Here is an 18,143-nt window from a genome sequence, read left to right on the forward strand (position 1 = left end):
ATGAATTTTATGTTGTCATGCATTCAGATTGGCTCTTTTCTGAACTTCTGAATGGGACGGTAGGTCTTTCAGGAAGCCAGGACTGGTGGTGGATCCTTGCTTTGGATACCATGAACAGTGCTAATATGCAATGTTTTGATCTGTTCTAAGATTTTGATCTTGTCATCTTTGCAGTGGTGTGGTTCCTTTGAATTTCTCAATCCCTGTGCAATGGCCATTTTTATGACTTCATGTTATAGACTAAAGAAAGACTCATGGATGATGCTTTTGTGTCATCCATGGTGTTTTACCTGGTGCTGCCACAGCAGCCTCCATGTTGGATGGAAGAAGAGGCCGAGAGGATTTGCAGAACTCCCTGTGAAATCTTTGTTCTGCTGCTACTTTGATTGGGCAAGGCATTTAGGGAGGTAATGATGTGTTACAGAACATTTTTTTGGCCAACAATAACAAATCAGTTATATTTAGCCATTTAGCCTGGGGTCCTACAGAAGATGAGAAAGATGTCTTTAATAACAAAATATTAGATTAAGCGAAGCTGAAGTGCTACAACAGTCAAAATATTCAGAACACTGGTAGAATGAGAGTATGCAAAGAAGAGAGAGGGAAAAGGAAGCAGTGAGTGAAACCTACCTACCTATAGAATTCTACCCATTGACCATCAACTCCAGCCCCTTTAGGTTATAGATATGGCAGCTAAATTAAGGCACTTGCAATAATCCCATTTTATTTTATTTTAGGCTTTTTAAAAAAATAAGTAGCCTAAGATTAATTTTGGATAATACTATTTACATCTTCAAAGTTGGGCACTACTGAGAAGATTACATTCCTCTTTTCTTTGACAGGAAAAGGCCTTTGCTCAGTTGCACATGTAGTTTATCAGGCATCGGTAGATCTTCACTTGTTTGTGCAGAAATGCTAGTTCTTATTTCATTTATTTATTTATTTATTTATTTATTTATTTATTTATTTATTTATTCATGCATGCATGCATGCATGCATGCATATCCTGGCTTCCTCCTTAAAAGGACCAAAGGTGGTTTGCATCATTAAAAGACTGTATTAAAGCTAAAAATAGCAAGTACACAAGTATTATGAAGTGTCAAACAATACCATACAAAAAACACAAGCAACACTAAAACACATTCAAAGAAGTAAAGTACAACAATCCATTTACAAACCCTACTTGGGGAGACAATCACTAAGGGAGAGCCTGCCTGAAGAGAAAGGTCTTTGCCTGATTCCAGAATAGAGATGTAAACTTTCCGAAAAGTTCCATTTTTTTCCAGGAAAAAATAGGGGAAAACATTTTTTTCAGAAAAAAATAGAAATTTTAAGAAATTTTACATCTCTATTCCAGAAAAACAGTAAAGATAGGGCCAGTCTGACCTCTTCTGAGAAGAAGTTCCAAAGTCTGGGAGCAGCAACAGAGGCCTTCTCCCATATCCCCACCAAACACACCTGTGAAAATGGTGGGACCTAAAGAAAGGCCTCTCCCGATGATCTTAACGCTTGAGCAGGCTCATAAAGGGAGATGTGGTTTTTGAGATAGCTTGGGCCTAGAACAAAAGTGTCCTCAGACTGTATCCACTCATCAAGTATTTCCTTCTGGAAAAGTTTCACCTCAGAATGATTCACCCAATGGCTGTTATGTAGCAGTAGCATAGGATGATGTAGATGCATGGAAATACCTTGGTGAGCTTGAATGTAATCCATATGTTTCACATTAGTTACTCCATAATGTAGAAGGAAAAAGAAAGATGATAATAGCAGGTTAAATTCAAGATTAATTTTAGTTTGAGTGGATCTGACAAAATCTGTGGGATTTAACTCAGTTGTGGCTATTACATTTCATTTATTTCAGTGGCCTGTTCTAGGCTGGAATGAATTTAGCCCAATTCTAAGACCCAAACATTTTTCTTAAAAAAAAACTTTTGACATCAGCATAATAAAATGGAAAGAATTGACATCAGTGGCATAAAAAGGTGCAGAATTGTAGCCAAACAGACATGTAATTAATCACTTATCCTATTTTATATCAAATCTACATACAACAGCAGAAATTGAAATACAGTACATATCACTTTATTGGTACATTTGTATCCTATACATTATCTTATTGTTATTAACAATGTTTATTCAAAATAGTACTGTTTTGCAAACTATAAGAAGAACTAGATGGGGGAATTTGGAGTGATCCAGGTCATATTTAAAAGGTTATTATCCTTGATGTGATCTATTTTATCTTGCATCATAGCAGTCCTTCCATTCACATGGGAGATGTTTCTTCTCCCATGAGAAATATCCAGACAACACTTCAGATTGGCCCAATTTCTTCCCCTTTTGATTACTGAAGCCCCCACTCCTTTCCCCACTTTTTGTCCTCATCATTCTGCAGGTCACAGCAACTTCTTTTCCTCCCCCCTTTAATTTAGTGGCATAGCACTACAGCAATATAGCACCCTGGCTTGGATACTCCTTTATATCTGAAAAAGTGCTGCATCATTTAGGATTATTTTTAAAAAAAACAGTGAGAGGAGGAAAATAAAATAGAGGGTTTCTCCATTGTCCTTTCTACCATCACAACCCACTGTATATGTCACAATGTTGCCACTGAAGAGAACATTGCCCACCGTTGTATCTGAGAATGAATTAAGCCACCACACAACTGCAGGAACAGAATAATCAGGAGCATTCCCAAGTGACCAAATAAACTGCATCCCTAGCACTGTGCCAGAAAACAGCTCACGAAAAGGAGGGAGCTTTGCTCTTTTTAAAACACATGTGATCACTAGAAAATAGGGTGAACAAAACCACACAAAAAGTGAAGCAAATAGCAAGCTAAATGGCCATCTGATTGCCCCTTATGTATGACTGCTGCTATTTCTGTGGACTGCCATGAAACTCCTCACCTTGCATACCCGACAGTAATGACAAGTTTGAGAAATAAACTAGGTCTTAATTTTATTGACTAATTTACAACCATACCTGGATTATTAAAAATTGAATGTCAATTTGAGAAATTGCATGTAAACAGAGGGGCAAATATTCACTGGAATAAGTATAAGAGAAGATTGATCACTGAATCATAATATCACAGAGTATTGGAACTGGAAGAGGCCTACAAGGTCATTGAGTCCAACCCCCTGCTTAGTGCAGGAGACCAAGTCAAAGTGTATCTGACAGATAGATGTCTAACTTATTTTTTTAATGCCTCCAGCGTTGGAGTGCTCACCACCATTTCACCTTTCCACCCAAACTACCGTATTTTTTGCTCCATAAGACGCACTTTTTCTCTTCAAAAAGGGGGGAGGGAAAGTACATGCGTCTTATGGAGTGAATGCAGTAACCCAGGGCTCAGCCACCACCACCCAAAAGCCTCCCACTGCCATGCTGGGAGGTCTCTGAACTGGCAGCAGAGACTGCTTGCTATTTAGACCTCACCATTCTGCACTGCTAGCTTTCCAGGACCTGCTTCCTGCAGCCCACCTGGAAAACCAGCAAGGCAAATAGGCCTATGGCAGCAAACAGTGAAAATAGACAAGGACCAAAGGATAGTTCTAGAAACACCAGGGGAAACCATAAACACAGTCTCCCACTTAGACAATTGATTTTCCCATGTTTGGGGAAATCACAGGAGTCAGCTCATCTGAAGTGCAATAGATGAGCCTTACCCTGGGAAAACCACTTTTACAACAATGGTATCTCCCCTGCCAGGTCTGAGTTTGAATGGCTTCTAAGCCTCCTGGCCCTTTGTGTGCCCTACCCTCCAAAGGCATGGTGACCCCCGGCTGCACCTCCTGATTAGAACAGGGCTGCATAGCCCCAATCCCAAAAGAGGCCAGGAGAGCTCTTCAGTGTTTTGGGGTGCCCTGCAGGACCCCCATCAGGGGCTGGATGTTCCTCCCACAATCCTTCAGTGCACAGATATTAGCATATCTGCCTGCTTGCATCACCCAACTGGCTATTGGAGAAGCAAAGCAGGAAGGAGGAGTCTCTTTCCCTTCACCTTCTGCAGAGAAGTTAAACCATGTGACCAACCAGACATGTGGAGAACCAGAGAGAGAGAGAGAGAGAGAGAGAGGACAGAAACAAAAGCTTCTAAAATTGCCAGTAAGTTTAATATTTTTTTATTTATTTTATTTATTTTATAGGCCTTGGTAGTAAGCTGCATCACTTCCCCACAAATTAAGCCTAAATAGAAGTAATTTTGCAGATATTTAAAACATTAAGGGACCTGGGGGGGAGGCTAATGTGTATTGTTAGCCAAATTTCATTCTGAAGCACAGAATGATTAAAAAGGCACTGAGCACATGCAGAATAAAGTTCAAAAGGGAAACTAAAAGGGACCTAACACTCCTTTCCTTAATATATTACTACTAGGGCTACAGGTTTTATTTGGTGTATTAGCTTGCCACAGTTTTTATGGACTCATCAGGAGTAAGGCAATTTGAATTGCAGAGGGCAGATCTGAATCACAGATCTGAATATGTCCAAGTAAAGCTTTGAAATCTTGAAAATTGGTTTAAGAACCCAACATTTCATAAATAGCATTTCACACGTACACACACACAACTGGAAACAAAAATTTTATTTTTGTGTTAATAAAAGCTGCATGGTGTCACTCCCCCTGTTTTTATTGGTTTTTCTTAATCATTGTTGTTCTACAATATTGCTGGTAGATTTTATCTTTTTATTGTGATTCCCAGCTACTGTATTTTATCCTATTGTAGTCTCTAAAACTGGACAACCATCTGTCAGATCTGCTCTGATTTGGATTCCTGCATTGAACCAGGGGTTGGAATTGATGGCCTTACAGTATAGGCCTCTTCCAACTCCATTATTCTATGATTCTGTGCTGCTTTGAGATTATATTTGTAAAAGCAAGCAGGCAGTAGATGTTGTGATGTATAAGGGGCACATTTTTCTTGCAGAGTATGGGAACTCATTCTACCAGTGCAAGGATGATAAAGCAGAAAAGGCTAGCATATAACATTCCTTTTAAACTAGAGGTAGTAAAATATGCTAAGGAGTATGGAAACAGTGAACAGTGCAGAGACATTTTGGGCCTCCTCATCTGAAAAAATGATTAAAGAGTGGAGGAAACAGGAGGATCAGCTGCAAAAAGCTGATAAAAGTAAGCACACTTTCTGTGGACATGCTGCATGCTGCAAAGTAAAGAACTGAATGATGGAGAGAGAAAACTTTATTGCTGTAAAGAAGGAAGGGAGGAAGGGAGGGAGTGGAAGTGAGGCATGCTTTGCTGTTTGCTTACACCTGTGCTGGTGGTGATTTCTTCATCATAGCTCTTATTGACTACCCAGCAACAATCTGTTTATTCATCTCTTTCAGTGCAATAACAATTCATTATAAGTGTTAAAACTTGAGATGGTAATTCCCACTCATTGTGTGTCATCTTGGTGTAGAAGTCTGCTTCATGATTCTCCACTTCTGGTACATGTATGACTTGTGAAATGACATGCTTGAGAATACACCAGTCCCAAAACTGTACTGTTAGTAGCAAGAAAGACATGGATTTTGTTCCTCCTTGGTGGTTGATATAAAGCATTGTAGTGTTGTTGTCTGTGGCTATTGGAATAACTTTGCCAACTACAAATTGTTCAAAAGCTCTCACTGTGTTGTACACTGCAAGAAGTTTGAGGTAATTGAGGTGACAACATCTATCTATTGCTACTGCCTTATGAATTTGCCAGAATATTTTTTCCCTGTTTTCCTCTCCTAAAAATGAGGTGCGTCTTACGGAGAGGTGCGTCTTATGGAGCGAAAAATACGGTATGTTGTCTCCAGTGCCCCCTACCCCAGCCTCTGAATACATATCAATGGACAAAAAGCTCCCACTGGTGCCATTGGGAATTGCCAACTTCAGAGTGTGATCTTCATGGTCAACATAGGTGGGGAGGGAAAAGTTTAATAACTGCGTGAGCTGCAGTTCTTAGGAAGGCAAGGGGCATATCTGGTATAGCTGTAGCAGTTATCTACTATACTCAAAAGTTAAAATCAGATAATATTACAGCAGATTTTGTATGCATTGCTACTGAAAAGAAAAATAAGTGACATGAAGAGCTATGTTGTTTCTATGAACATTTAGCAAAAAAGAGAAAAATCATATTGAAACTCATATTATTATGCATTTCTCCTGTCATAGGAATTACACCCACAAAGTTTGTTGTTCAAAGCATTTTGCAATATCAAACTGCAATGCTGGCAGAATAATTTAATCTGTTAATTCATGTTTAATTAAAGCAGCATTTTTCTGTAACAAAGGTTATTTCCTCCCCCTCCCCAACTCCTTTTCCTGATTGTCCTTGGATAGCACTTTGGATCTGCATGAATGCCAAGGAGAGCAAGGTGAATGAGAGTATGCTTCTGGCATTGATTTGTAGGTACTGGAACTGTCACCAGAGTGACTCCACGGGGACATGAGGGATCAAGAGTTCTCAACAACACCATGGCGGCAAGCAAGCTGAGGCGTATGAGGGAGTAAGTCATCTTTTAAAATGTTCACAGCAGACAAAGATTCTGGCTTTTGCATGAGAGTGAGACAAAAATAACTTTGGCTCAGAATATGCATTTCAGTATCAACCAATGGTAAGTGATTACTTCTATCATCAGCAACGTCTCCTTGTACTTGGTACAGTAACTGTCATGTCTGAAATGAGAAAGCCGATCCTTGTCTGAAAAATGGCCATTCGTCACATCTATATTGTCTGGGTGCAAATTCTATCAATGTGCTTTAAATAGTCAAAGTTAAAAAAAATCTGCTTTTTCTATTGCTTGCTTTTCATGGCTCTTGTTTTTCCACTCTCTTCCCAAAGACTTACCAGGATGCAGTCAGTCAGATAAGAATGTTCTTCTTTATGCTCAAGATTTTATACTACATTTCTTTAACAGATTTCTTTAGTGGAATGTTGTGGGCTTTACCACCATTTAACAAAACTCAATCTTTCCTTGTATTTTAGCTATCTTATGAGAGGACTTGGAGTGAACAGCATAAATATTAGCCAAATAATGTGAAATGATATATTTAACTGTTTATTGTATTGTTCAGAGCACTCTTCTGATAAGCCACCCATAATTTCCCATGGTGACTCACTTCTTAGTCCTGTGTCATTGGTGGAAATGATTTCCCTGATGGATACTTCTTAATAGGCCGAGGAACCAATGGATGCTCATCTACCCTGTTTCCCCAATAATAAGACCTAACCTGAAAACAAGCTCTGGTATGATTTTTCAGGATGCTTGTAATATAAGCCCTATCCCAAAAATAAGCCCCAGTTAAGTGAAACCCCACCCTCCACCATATTGCAGCAACCAGAAGATGACGACATGACTGTATTTGAATAAATGTAGATTGTTGAACATGAAAAAAATTAAACATCCCCTGAAAATAAGCCCTAATGCATTTTTGGAGCAAAAATGAATATAAGACTCTTATTTTCGGGAAAACATGGTAGCCATCAGAGCGTTTAAAAGCACACAGTAAAATCTGTAAGATTACATACTGAATGATATCTCTATATCTTAATTATGATAATGATTTTGAAATTATTTCTAATATATCTACCTACACTTGCTCTTTCTCCTTTTTGTAGGCTTGGAGTGCGGGCTTCATCTCTAATTATATATCTAGAGGGAAACAAATACATGCTATGGTGAATAGACTGAAGGAGGAGGTTTTATTATCCTTCAAGATTTAGTGATGTTTAAGGCTTTCTTAAAATTTCTGGAGACAGTTGCAAGCAAGTGTGTGTGAGGAAAAAAAAGACTTAAAGGTGCACAAAGCTGTAATATCCAAAATCACCTTTCATAACTGGATGAAATTAATTAGCGGTGATTTATTGCCAATGATAACATCATCACCAGTGAGCAAGTGGAACCGTGCAACAAGATTTCAGCCATTAATTGTTGAATGAGAATTTGAAAATGTGAACATTTGGGTCTGTTCAAACTCATTATTTCTCTGTACTCTAATAATACACAAAATGTGTACTGTGATTTTGTAAACTAACGATTGTAACCATTCATTTTACTATAATTATAATAAAACCTTTTAGTTGTTCTTGAAAGCCCCTTTGACCACAAGAGTGAAGGAAAATAGCTCATTGTCCAACAACCAAATAATAGGGTAGGAACTATTAATCAATATAAAAATCAGAAACAAAAGATTACAAAATACAGGAAACAAATTATCTTGGTAGAAACTTTAGATTGCCCAGTATATATGCCTTGAAATCATTTTTTTTTCAATTTTACATTGTTTTCTGCGGGGGATATTGTCAAGTAGTTCTTTACATCCTCAGTAAATGCACTCCGTATTTTCAAAGATAGAGGGAGGGGAGAAAAATACTGGTTCGCAGTGGCTGATGCCATCTGCAGGGTTCATTAAATGGTGTAGGAATGGCCAGAAAGGAGATTTCTCTTCCTAGGTCTGTCCCCCACCCCATCCCTAGAAGGCTCATCTCTGAGTCAAGTCAACATTGTTGATTAGCCTTGCATGTCTCCCAGATTGCCACCCATCCCCCAAGGACCATAGGCCATGTTCAAGTTAGGAGAAGCGGCTGTTTCTGTCATTTATCTAGCCCGTGTAGAATGTAACTTGCTTCCCCTGGAAAATTTATTTATTTATTTATTTATTTATTTATTTATTTATTTATTTATTTATTTATTTATTTATTTATTTATTTGATTTTTACCCCGCCCCTCTAGACCATGTCTACTCGGAGCGGCTCCTATCCCCTAAATTTCCCATATTTATTTTCTAAATTATCTTCAGAAGATTTCCAAACTATTGGCAAAATACTGTTAAGAAGTGATATATTCTTGGATTTCTTAGTTGTTATTAACAATCTCATGGTTGTTGCCAAATAGGAATTTTGTATTTCTGAAGCCCATGTTGTTTTATGAGTTTCATTTATTCATGGGTCTCTGTTGTAGCTTTTTGATTTGGCCCTTTGTGTGTACCTGACTAGAGAATAATTGGAGATATATGCAGTAGGTTTATCATCTATAGCTTCCTCTTTTCAGTGGTGGAGTTAAAACAAAGGAAAGCACTAAAAGGAAGAAAATCACTCTAAATACACAATATTTCACATTATTTTGCTGAGAAACCTAAGAATACATACCATGTCACAATTTAATGGCAAAGAACTTGACAGTGCTGTTATTTTCTAAAAAAACAAAAAAAAACTAAAACAAATATATATGGGTGAAATTTAAAAGCTTTTATAGACCAGCATTTAAGTAAATTAAAATCTTGCAGCGCAATGGTGAATGCCTCTCATTCAGCCCCAGTGTCTTCTACTCAGTAGTGTGCCCAGTCCTGGCAGAAGAACCCATCACCACCTGCTGATTGTAAGTAAACTTGCCATTCGGGAAGTGGAGAAGAAAGGCATTTGGTGATATTTTATTCTGACATCATGAATGGCCAGACCACTGTTGCTTTATATTCATAAATGTTTTGTATAGAAAGACCCTTGGGCATCTGAGGAGAGCATGATTTCCTTTCAAAATTCAGAAAGAAAGGTCATAGTGAAGTAATTGATTGAACACTGCATGACTTTTAAGGTTAACGGACAACTAAGACAAGAACTGGCTAAACATTGTAGCTCTAGCCTAAATGGACATGCACAACTTAATATATTGACAGGGGGTTTTAAGGAACTCAAGTCAAACCAACTTTATGCATGATAGAGGTAGCTCTTCACAAATGCTCGAGTGTGTATTCAGAAATAAAAAGAAATATAGAACGGTGACATGCTGGAACCACATGTACATGTACATGAATTACCCACTCAATTAGTCAAGACTTTTCTGCAGATCAAAAAAACAGAAGGAAGCTTGTGGTCATAATAGGTTTCCAGGAAAGTAAAATGCTTTGGTCAAGGTAATGCCTCAGTGATTCATTTTATGGTCAGTAAACACCACTGGTAAAGCTGTTTGACTCTTTCAGGTTGACAGAACATAGATCAGCACTCAATTTTGCAAGGCTGTACAGTATTTTGCTTACCATTCATGGAAGGATCTTTGATCCACGATGACTTCTGCGAATGGAGAGGAAAGGAGGAAAGTTTTGCAAAACCTGTCTTTCTTCTCTAGTCCCTTGATCATCTCTCATGTTGTTCCAATCCCAAATCCTTCAGGGCAAATTGTAATGGAGTATGGGGAAGATCATAGGAAGTTTGCAAAAATTGTCCCATTGCCCTTTAGAAGGACAACACTGGAAACAACACATAAGAATACAAGGGGGAGCAAGTAGAAGCTATCTTTCTCTTTTATAGCATCTGCTATTGCCTAAGCCTTATAGCATCCATGAGATAGAGCAGACCTGGGCAAAGTGCGGCCCGAGGGCCACATTCAGCCCGCGAGCCACTCCTGTCTGCCCGCCGGTCGTCGCTCTAGTCCGGTGTTCAAGCCCAAGACAGACTGGATTTCTCTCACTGAACAAGCTGAACATCAAAACTATTTATAGCTTTTTGTCTAAAGTTGATCAGTTGCTTATCTTTAACACACCGCAAAAACCTCTCTAGTATTTGTGAAGATTAACAAGTTTAAAATAAAAACACTGTTTCATTTTATTTTTAAATAAAGTTGGTTCGGCCCCCCAACACAGTTCAGATTTTTCATGTGGCCCCTCTATAGAAATTAATTGCCCACCCCTGAGGTAGAGGGATTCTGCATCCCAGAATTTGGAACTGTTACTTTTTGGACTATGGTTTCCAGAATTCCCAAGTCATCATATTCAATGGGATTTGAAAATTCGTAGTCTGCAAAAGTAAATTTATTTATTTTATTATTTATTTATTTATTGGACTTATATACCGCCCCATAGCGCTACAAGCACTCTCCGGGCGGTTTACAATTTTAATTATAAAGGCTACACATTGCCCCCCCAGCAAGCTGGGTACTCATTTTACCGACCTCGGAAGGATGGAAGGCTGAGTCAACCTTGAGCCGGCTACCTGGGATTTGAACCCCAGGTCGTGAGCACAGTTTTAGCTGCAGTACAGCGTTTTAACCACTGCGCCACGAGGCTCCCAAACATTACTAGAATATAAAGCTTAATCCAGTATAAGCAATCAATGAATAAAAGAGCAAAAGTTATTGAGATCTATTTTTAATCTGCCTTCAATAACTAGAAGACTACAGCAACTGGTAAATGTATTATTGTCTGTTTAATCATATTAATGAAATCCTGTTTCATTCACAACAGGATTCTTGTTTCGGACTGTGTTCAGATCAAGCCCAGTTACATATAATAAGCCAATGGCAAAAATTTGGTAATAAATTGCAACTAGAGTAGGCCCATTGACTCAATGGAACTTGCTAAGGACTTGGCTCACCACATCCTCACCTATTCTAGTTTCAATTTACTACAAGATTTTAGTCAATATATTAGTATATGCCTCCAAGCCTTCCATGGGGAGAGGGGCTTCAAAAGGACTCACAGGCCCAGACATACTGGCCATTGATAAAGCTTCCTCCTCCAAAGTCACAACTGGGTGTGGATGGAAGTTGTTGTGGGTGGGCAAGGTCTGCTGATGGTTGTTTTCACTTCCTCTGGGCTATAGCCTCTTGTGGCCAACTGAAGCTTGAGGCTTGTAGTGATTTCTGTTGGGGCCACTGTGACATCTCCACCCACCTCACCCCTTCATCATTTTCTTCTGTTCTTTCCTCCTTCTGTACAACCTGCTGCCACCAATCTCCTTCTTTATTGTTTTCTCCCTCCCCTTTTATACCCTCAAGACTGCCACCCTCCCTTCTAGACTCTTTGAACCCTGGTTCCTCTCCCTGAGTTTTGCCCTTTCCAGAAGGTTCCTTGCCCTCTGGACTCTATGGGCAAGCTTCTCCTGGAGTCTTCCTATACCATTTCCACTGGCAATTCCAGTAGAGTTGGCGGCTTCACAGGAGCAGTGTTGTGACTTTCCTCAGGAGATCACCCAGGAGAGTGACTGGGGCCAAAGTCGGGGAGATGGTGTCAGACCCAACAGAATATGGTTTTAGTAGCACAGTTCATCATTTTCATTTAATAAATGGAGAAGGGGCAATTTTGAGAAAAGGAATGACCTTTCCTATTTGGAATATGTCTCTCTTTTTAAAGGCAGCATTGAAGAGTTGACTTTTCATGGCCAACATAACTTTTTAAAAAGGAAAAGAAAGGCACAGTGTTCTAAAATGGGAGAGCAAACCCTTCCTGCTTGCTCAGTATTTTTAAACTAGTACTGTAATGCCAGATTTCACATTAGAAGGCACTTCGTGGTAGAAGGTGTGGGGGTGTGCATGATCAGTGGATAATGAGGATATGCAGAAGTTGAAAAAGTTTCACTTTGATTGGCTTGGGGATTCTTGGAGTTGCAGTCCCCAAATTACTAATTTGTAAGCCTAACACATAAACTAATATTCTATGTATATGGCAGGGAAAAGATGTTTAATCATGTTTCTGTATCACAGAGTTATTGATTGTATAGGCACTGTGAACACAGTTATTTTTGCAAAAGCAAAGTAACCCACAATTTATTTCAGCACACTAGTTAATGTTCTCTCTAATGGTGCTGATGAAATGTTACCACTGCTATCTGTCAAACACACACATGCACTTTAATCCTCACCTTATTATTCTGGTACTCCATATTTTTACTCCACTGTGATACATAATTGATTCAGCAACTGTGGGGATTCTGTTTATCTTTGGTCACAAATTAAAGTATACTTTGAAAAGGGTTTTGAAATCTTAAGCAGATGCTTTGAAATGACAAAGATTTACCTCAGAAAAAGGAGTACACATGCTTGCCTGCATCCTTCTTTGCACTTGTTGGTATGTGTTTCGTATAGCAAAACAACAGAGAAATTCTTTTCTTAGAAGGTAGTTTAGAAGCAAATGATTTGTCATTGCTGTAGAACCTTATGTCATTCAAATGTCATGATTACAGTTGAGTAGTGGGTAGATGTGGACAGTCTTTCAAGAAGATTGTAAGGCTGTTGAAATATTGTTGCCAAAGAGTGTATTAAAAATAGGGGGGATGAATTGAGCTCCAAAGCAAGACTCCATGTTGATTTAGTTCCAGCAAATTGTCCTATAAATTACAAACATTCATTGAAAGCTGCATTACTGTATCCTCATAGTAATTATTGCCATCCCAGGGGGTGGAAGAACTTTAGATAAAAATATGGAGCTAATCAGAAGATATGGTTCTTTTCAGCAGCTTGATCTCCTCTTTTGATTATAAATATCCTTGATGGTTGCAGTTCAGTTTGTATTTTTAATGCCATTGTGAAGACCTGGAATTCAACTGATAATCAATTCTATTGTGAAGGATATCTGCTAAGATCAAACCTTCATCTTGGGAAATATTTCCTCCACTTCTTTTCCTTTTTATTTTACCTTGAATGGTCAGCTGTAACCACCTATACTGTTTCTCATTCCACGGCTGAAATATTCTAGCTTTCTGCATCTGGTGTATTCCATGATTTATTAGTCTTTATTAATACCTCTTAGTACTTCTTATTGGTCACTCTCTTCACCCAAGAAATTTCTAGCCTCCTACAATAAACACATACTTCAAATGCTTTCATTTTAAAATATGGGAATAATAGTGCTGATTTTTTTTTACATGACTCTTGAAATTGAATGTTGCTGAGTGATGCTGTGTTGGCTGCAGGGTTAAAAGCTATTCTGGGTTAAGTAAGAGGGCAGAATTTTGAGACAGAAAGCATGGTACTCCTCCCAGCCCTATCCACTGCCATATTGAAAAATTAAGTCAATGGGCCCCAATGTAACTTGCAGTATGCCTAATAGTTGGTCTTCTGCATTTATGTTACTTTATTTATCACAGACAGCAGGCCTGGTCTTTTTTACATTTTGTGTCCAATGGGAAGGGATGTGGAGAGCACTTGTAGAAATTCACCACTCTTCAGCTAGAACCTTCTGTCTATTAGGAGAAAACAGATGGGCTTTTCATTAATATAGTATACATGATGTTAAATTTTAAACGATGGGAAATTCTGTTATCAGGAGACAAATATGTCTTCTCCCATTTTGTTGTGAACTAGTCTTCTTATTTGATGAGTATCTAAAATGGATCTATGAATTATGGTTGATCTTCCTACTTACTCCAAGGAAATTGTTTAGTGTGTTTTATAATATCTAAACACTGTAAATATGTATGCATTAGCTGAGACTGTGATACAGTATCTTATTGAATTTGATGTCAGAATTCACTCCACATTTTTCATATGCACATCAGAATATATGCATTAATCCTGCTATAATATTATGGAACCATTTTGTTGAAGTGCTATTGAAAGTTGCAAGATATTTGCTCAATTATAGTAAGTTATGGACGTAATATGTACATTATTTCTCATCTAGCCAATTTACCAGCATTTGTCATCTTTTGACAGGTCAGCCATTCAGAAATTGGGAACAAAAATCTTTGAAAAGGTTTATAAGTTCCTCCGGCAAGCTAGACGAGGAAATGCAAGTGAAGATGAAATCAAAGATTATCTGGAGAAAATGAGGTCCCCAGCAAGTGACTGTTTTGAAGTAGATCAGCTTATCTATTTTGAAGATCAGCTACAGGATTCAGAAGGTTCTGCAGTGTGATATATATCCCAAAACAGGTTAATATGAATTCTCTGAAAGCAACAAAAAGGAGACTCTTCAACTGGGCAAGCAGGCATCAAGCTATATGTTTGGAAAAACAGGTAGCATGAGATACTGTTGGACAGCCATTTTGTTATCTTACTAAATGAGATAAACAGCATCCTTTTTAAACTTACAGATGAAGTCAGTAGGAGTTTTTGACTGAGTCCTATAGAAGCACTGTTGCATTTAGATCATACTTTCCTTGAAAAGTTTTGGATTATGACTGTCGATCATATATATGCATGTTTCATTTATTTTTTAGAAGACATGGGAACGTTCACTAGCCCAACCTTTACCCAAGTTTCAAAGTGATGTGCAAGAATGAGCATTATGAATGAGGTGGAGGGAAAAACACAGGAGGAAGAGGGAATAAAATAATTTTGGTTTACTCCCATCAGCCAAAGATAAAGTGGGAGAATTTAGTATAAATGAAGGTAAAGAAATCTATTTTATGGTGACAGCAGTGCTTCCTGAATGGACATTTCTCATATTCTGTCCTAGCTTTGTTTTCCTGTCAGCAACATCACATAGCCAGATAGGGTTGCCTGGCCTCATTATGACCAGCACTCTTACAGAAGACAGGGGACTATATATTTTTTTAAAAAACTGTGGGATTGCTACAAACAATCAGGACTACAAAAAAGTTCATATTGGGGCAAATGCTCTTGTTGCCTGATACTGTCTGACTATTGGAGGAGGGCATGTGGAGTCAGAAGAGAAGGTTGCCTGATTGTGCATCAGGACTGGAGCACCTTCTCACAGCAGTTACTCCATCCAAAATTAATTTTTCCAAAAAATATGAAAAAGGTGGAAGTCAATAGCTGTGGTGCAATTCTCAGTTGAGTCAATGGCTTTATCTGTTTGAAGCTTGCCCATGGACATATCTGATACTGTATCTTCTTATGTGAGTGAGAGGGTGCCCCCTGTGAGCTGAGACAGCTGCTGTTTGGAGGGGAACCACCAGAACCGCCCCCCTCAAAACCGTAACTCTACAGATGCCAGAAGAGCCCTTCCCTGGTCCAGCTGGCACTGGATGCTTCCCTCATCATCTCCAAGCCCAAGATCCTGCATAAATAGAGAGTTCTGTTTCACAGGTGTCATACTGGATCATAGCCAGTGTTAACAAAGCTACCTCTCCATCATGACTCAGCTCTAGTAAAACATCTTTTTCTTGTTGTTTTTCTTGTTGTTTTCCAGTAAAAAAACAAATGAATCTTTCTTTTCCTATCAGTATGGCCATGCTCTATCCAGAAATCACCACGTCTCTGTATTGTAGAGAACACCCTTGTTATCAGTACATAGCAAAGTAAAGCATAAAAATGTTGGAGCACTTATACAAATTTTGTTAGATTTCATTTAGTTTTACTTCAAATCAGCACTGTTCCCTCAGCTTTTCTTGGTGCTGAAAGCCCCTGGTGCTGCAGCTTCATTGCTGACTAAGCTGGTTGCAATCCATTGCAGGTCCAAGCATCGCCTCGTTAGGTCATTTTTAAAAATGGATTGTTTAATATCACAGTATTAGAGTCATCAACCCCTGGGGCTTTGGCAATATAAAGTCAAAAAGAACAACCTGTGGGTGAATTAGATTCTCTGGAGCAATTGGGCTCTCTGAAATTCATTAACAATAACCTTTCCCATCTGAAAAAACATGCTCTAGCTACCCACTCTGTCTTCAGGGAAACAATCTTTAAAGTGCAACTTTTTCATGGGTTTAAGAGGGAGGAAGAGAACCGGGTAACTTTAAAAGATATTTCAACAACTTTCTCTCTGTGTGTTTGTGTGTATGTGTGTATTGTCGAGTTAGAACTAAATTGCAATTCTAATAGGGTTTTCAAGGTAAGTGAGATATTTAGGGAATAGTTTTACCAGTTACACACTCATACACCCAGGTCTCCTGAATCCTAATCTACCACTCTATTCACTGCACCACACAACAACTTTACACTATATATTCATTACCCAAGACCTCAAGAATTTGTATTTAACTTGCACCACCTCTGATTTCCAACCATTTACTCTGTATGGGGGCTTCACAGCCTGCAGCATGCAGCCATTTTCTGGCATATACTATCCATCCATTCACTTCAGAAATTACAGAAAGTCATTTCCATGCATAGCCTTCCTGGCCAATGAGGCCATTTACTGCCCAAAATTTCCTGCAATGGCTCTATTTATTTATTTATGTATTTTACATCCCACCTATCTGGTCTTGCGACTGCTCTAGGTGGCTCTATGGCAATCCCTGTTGCTAAATTTAGGTGCCACTGGAGTTGGGAATGCCAGATGTAAAGGGACCGTTTCCCTGACATAGACACAGGTTGCTGATGTTGGCAGAGTTCTCGGTCTACTCAGTAACCATCTCACTTAGTGAACCACTGGCTCTTGTACTGTTGATGCGTGCACTAGAACACTGGTTCTTAACCTTTGTTACTCAGATGTTTTTGGATTGCAACTCCCAGAAGCCTTCACCATCAGCTCTGCTGGCTGGGGTTTCTGGGAGTTACAGTTCAAAAACACCTGAGTAACAAAGGGTAAGAACCACTGCACTAGAACATTCTTGCCTGTGAGAGCTGAGATGATGGAGAAGAGAGGTAGTATAAGCAGTTGTTACATACAGCACTGATGTTACCTGTCTGTCATGGGTTTGGAGGGAAAGTTCCATCCTATGGGGAGTGGAAGGCGGGACATCAGGAGGAGGGGCTGTACTGTATATATATGTGGAGTGTGTGTGGAGAAGTTTAGAAGCTGGAAGAAGCTGGAGAAGAGCTGAGAGAAGAAGCTTGAGTGGGAGTCTGTGTGTCAGACAGGGTACTACTGTGTGTCAGTCAGTACCAACCTGATAGGTTCAGGTGTCTGTATGGTTAGCCAGAACTGATAGGTTCAGGGTCTGTGCTTCAAGTTAAGTGTTCTGTGTGAACCAAACTGTGTGTATGTATGATTGAGACTAAGCCACGTTACTGTATCTTATTCACCTGATCATTTTATTTTCCCTGTGTGTTGTTTAAATAAACCTTATTCTTTTATTTGTTAAAAATCCATCCCTGGTCTGTGTGACTTTTTATAGGGAATGGTTGGTGGCAGCTTAGTTAAACTGTGGCATGTCCCAGTAGGTCTGGGTTTGTCACATTGATTGGTGTCCAGCGTGTGGGATACGACTGGTCTGGTTGTCCAGTGGTCCAGCAAAGCCTTGGCAAGTGTGCCCAGAGCAAGGGGGGTCTAGTCAGGGACAATCTGAGAGGCGCGTAGGTAATCTTCTAGGTGTACCTCACGGGGAGGTGCGCTAGTAGAAGAACGTGTAACCTCAGATTGGGGACTAGATTAGGGAGCTCTGAGGTAGCCTGTTTTGGCGGGAAAAAAGCTGAGGCAAAACTGTGTAGTAGCAGTGATCTAGCCTGCCTGCTGAGAAGCCTAGCAGAGGGGGGTAGACTCTGGCTCGCAACTGTTGCAAGTTAGTGCTGAAGAACAGCAGCAATCTATAGAAAGC

General features: G+C 39.2%; 1 protein-coding gene and 1 pseudogene across 4 annotated transcripts in view; one reads left to right on the plus strand and one right to left on the minus strand.

Annotated features, from left to right (window-relative positions):
- The window catches only part of NEK11 (NIMA related kinase 11), a 185,290-nt gene extending 168,669 nt beyond the window's left edge, over positions 1-16,621 (plus strand). For all 4 annotated transcript variants that reach the window (XM_078377350.1, XM_020806878.3, XM_078377349.1 and 1 more), the window contains 2 exons: positions 6,402-6,498; positions 14,416-16,621. In XM_078377350.1, coding sequence (XP_078233476.1) covers positions 6,402-6,498; positions 14,416-14,617 — 299 coding nt within the window. In that variant the 3' untranslated portion in view covers positions 14,618-16,621. The remainder of the gene's footprint in view (positions 1-6,401; positions 6,499-14,415) is intronic.
- Positions 3,570-3,722, minus strand: LOC140701534 (U1 spliceosomal RNA; annotated as a pseudogene).
- Positions 16,622-18,143: the final 1,522 nt, after the last annotated feature.

The sequence above is a fragment of the Pogona vitticeps genome, chromosome 6 (genome assembly GCF_051106095.1).
Source record: "Pogona vitticeps strain Pit_001003342236 chromosome 6, PviZW2.1, whole genome shotgun sequence".
Taxonomy (NCBI): Eukaryota; Metazoa; Chordata; class Lepidosauria; order Squamata; family Agamidae; genus Pogona; species Pogona vitticeps.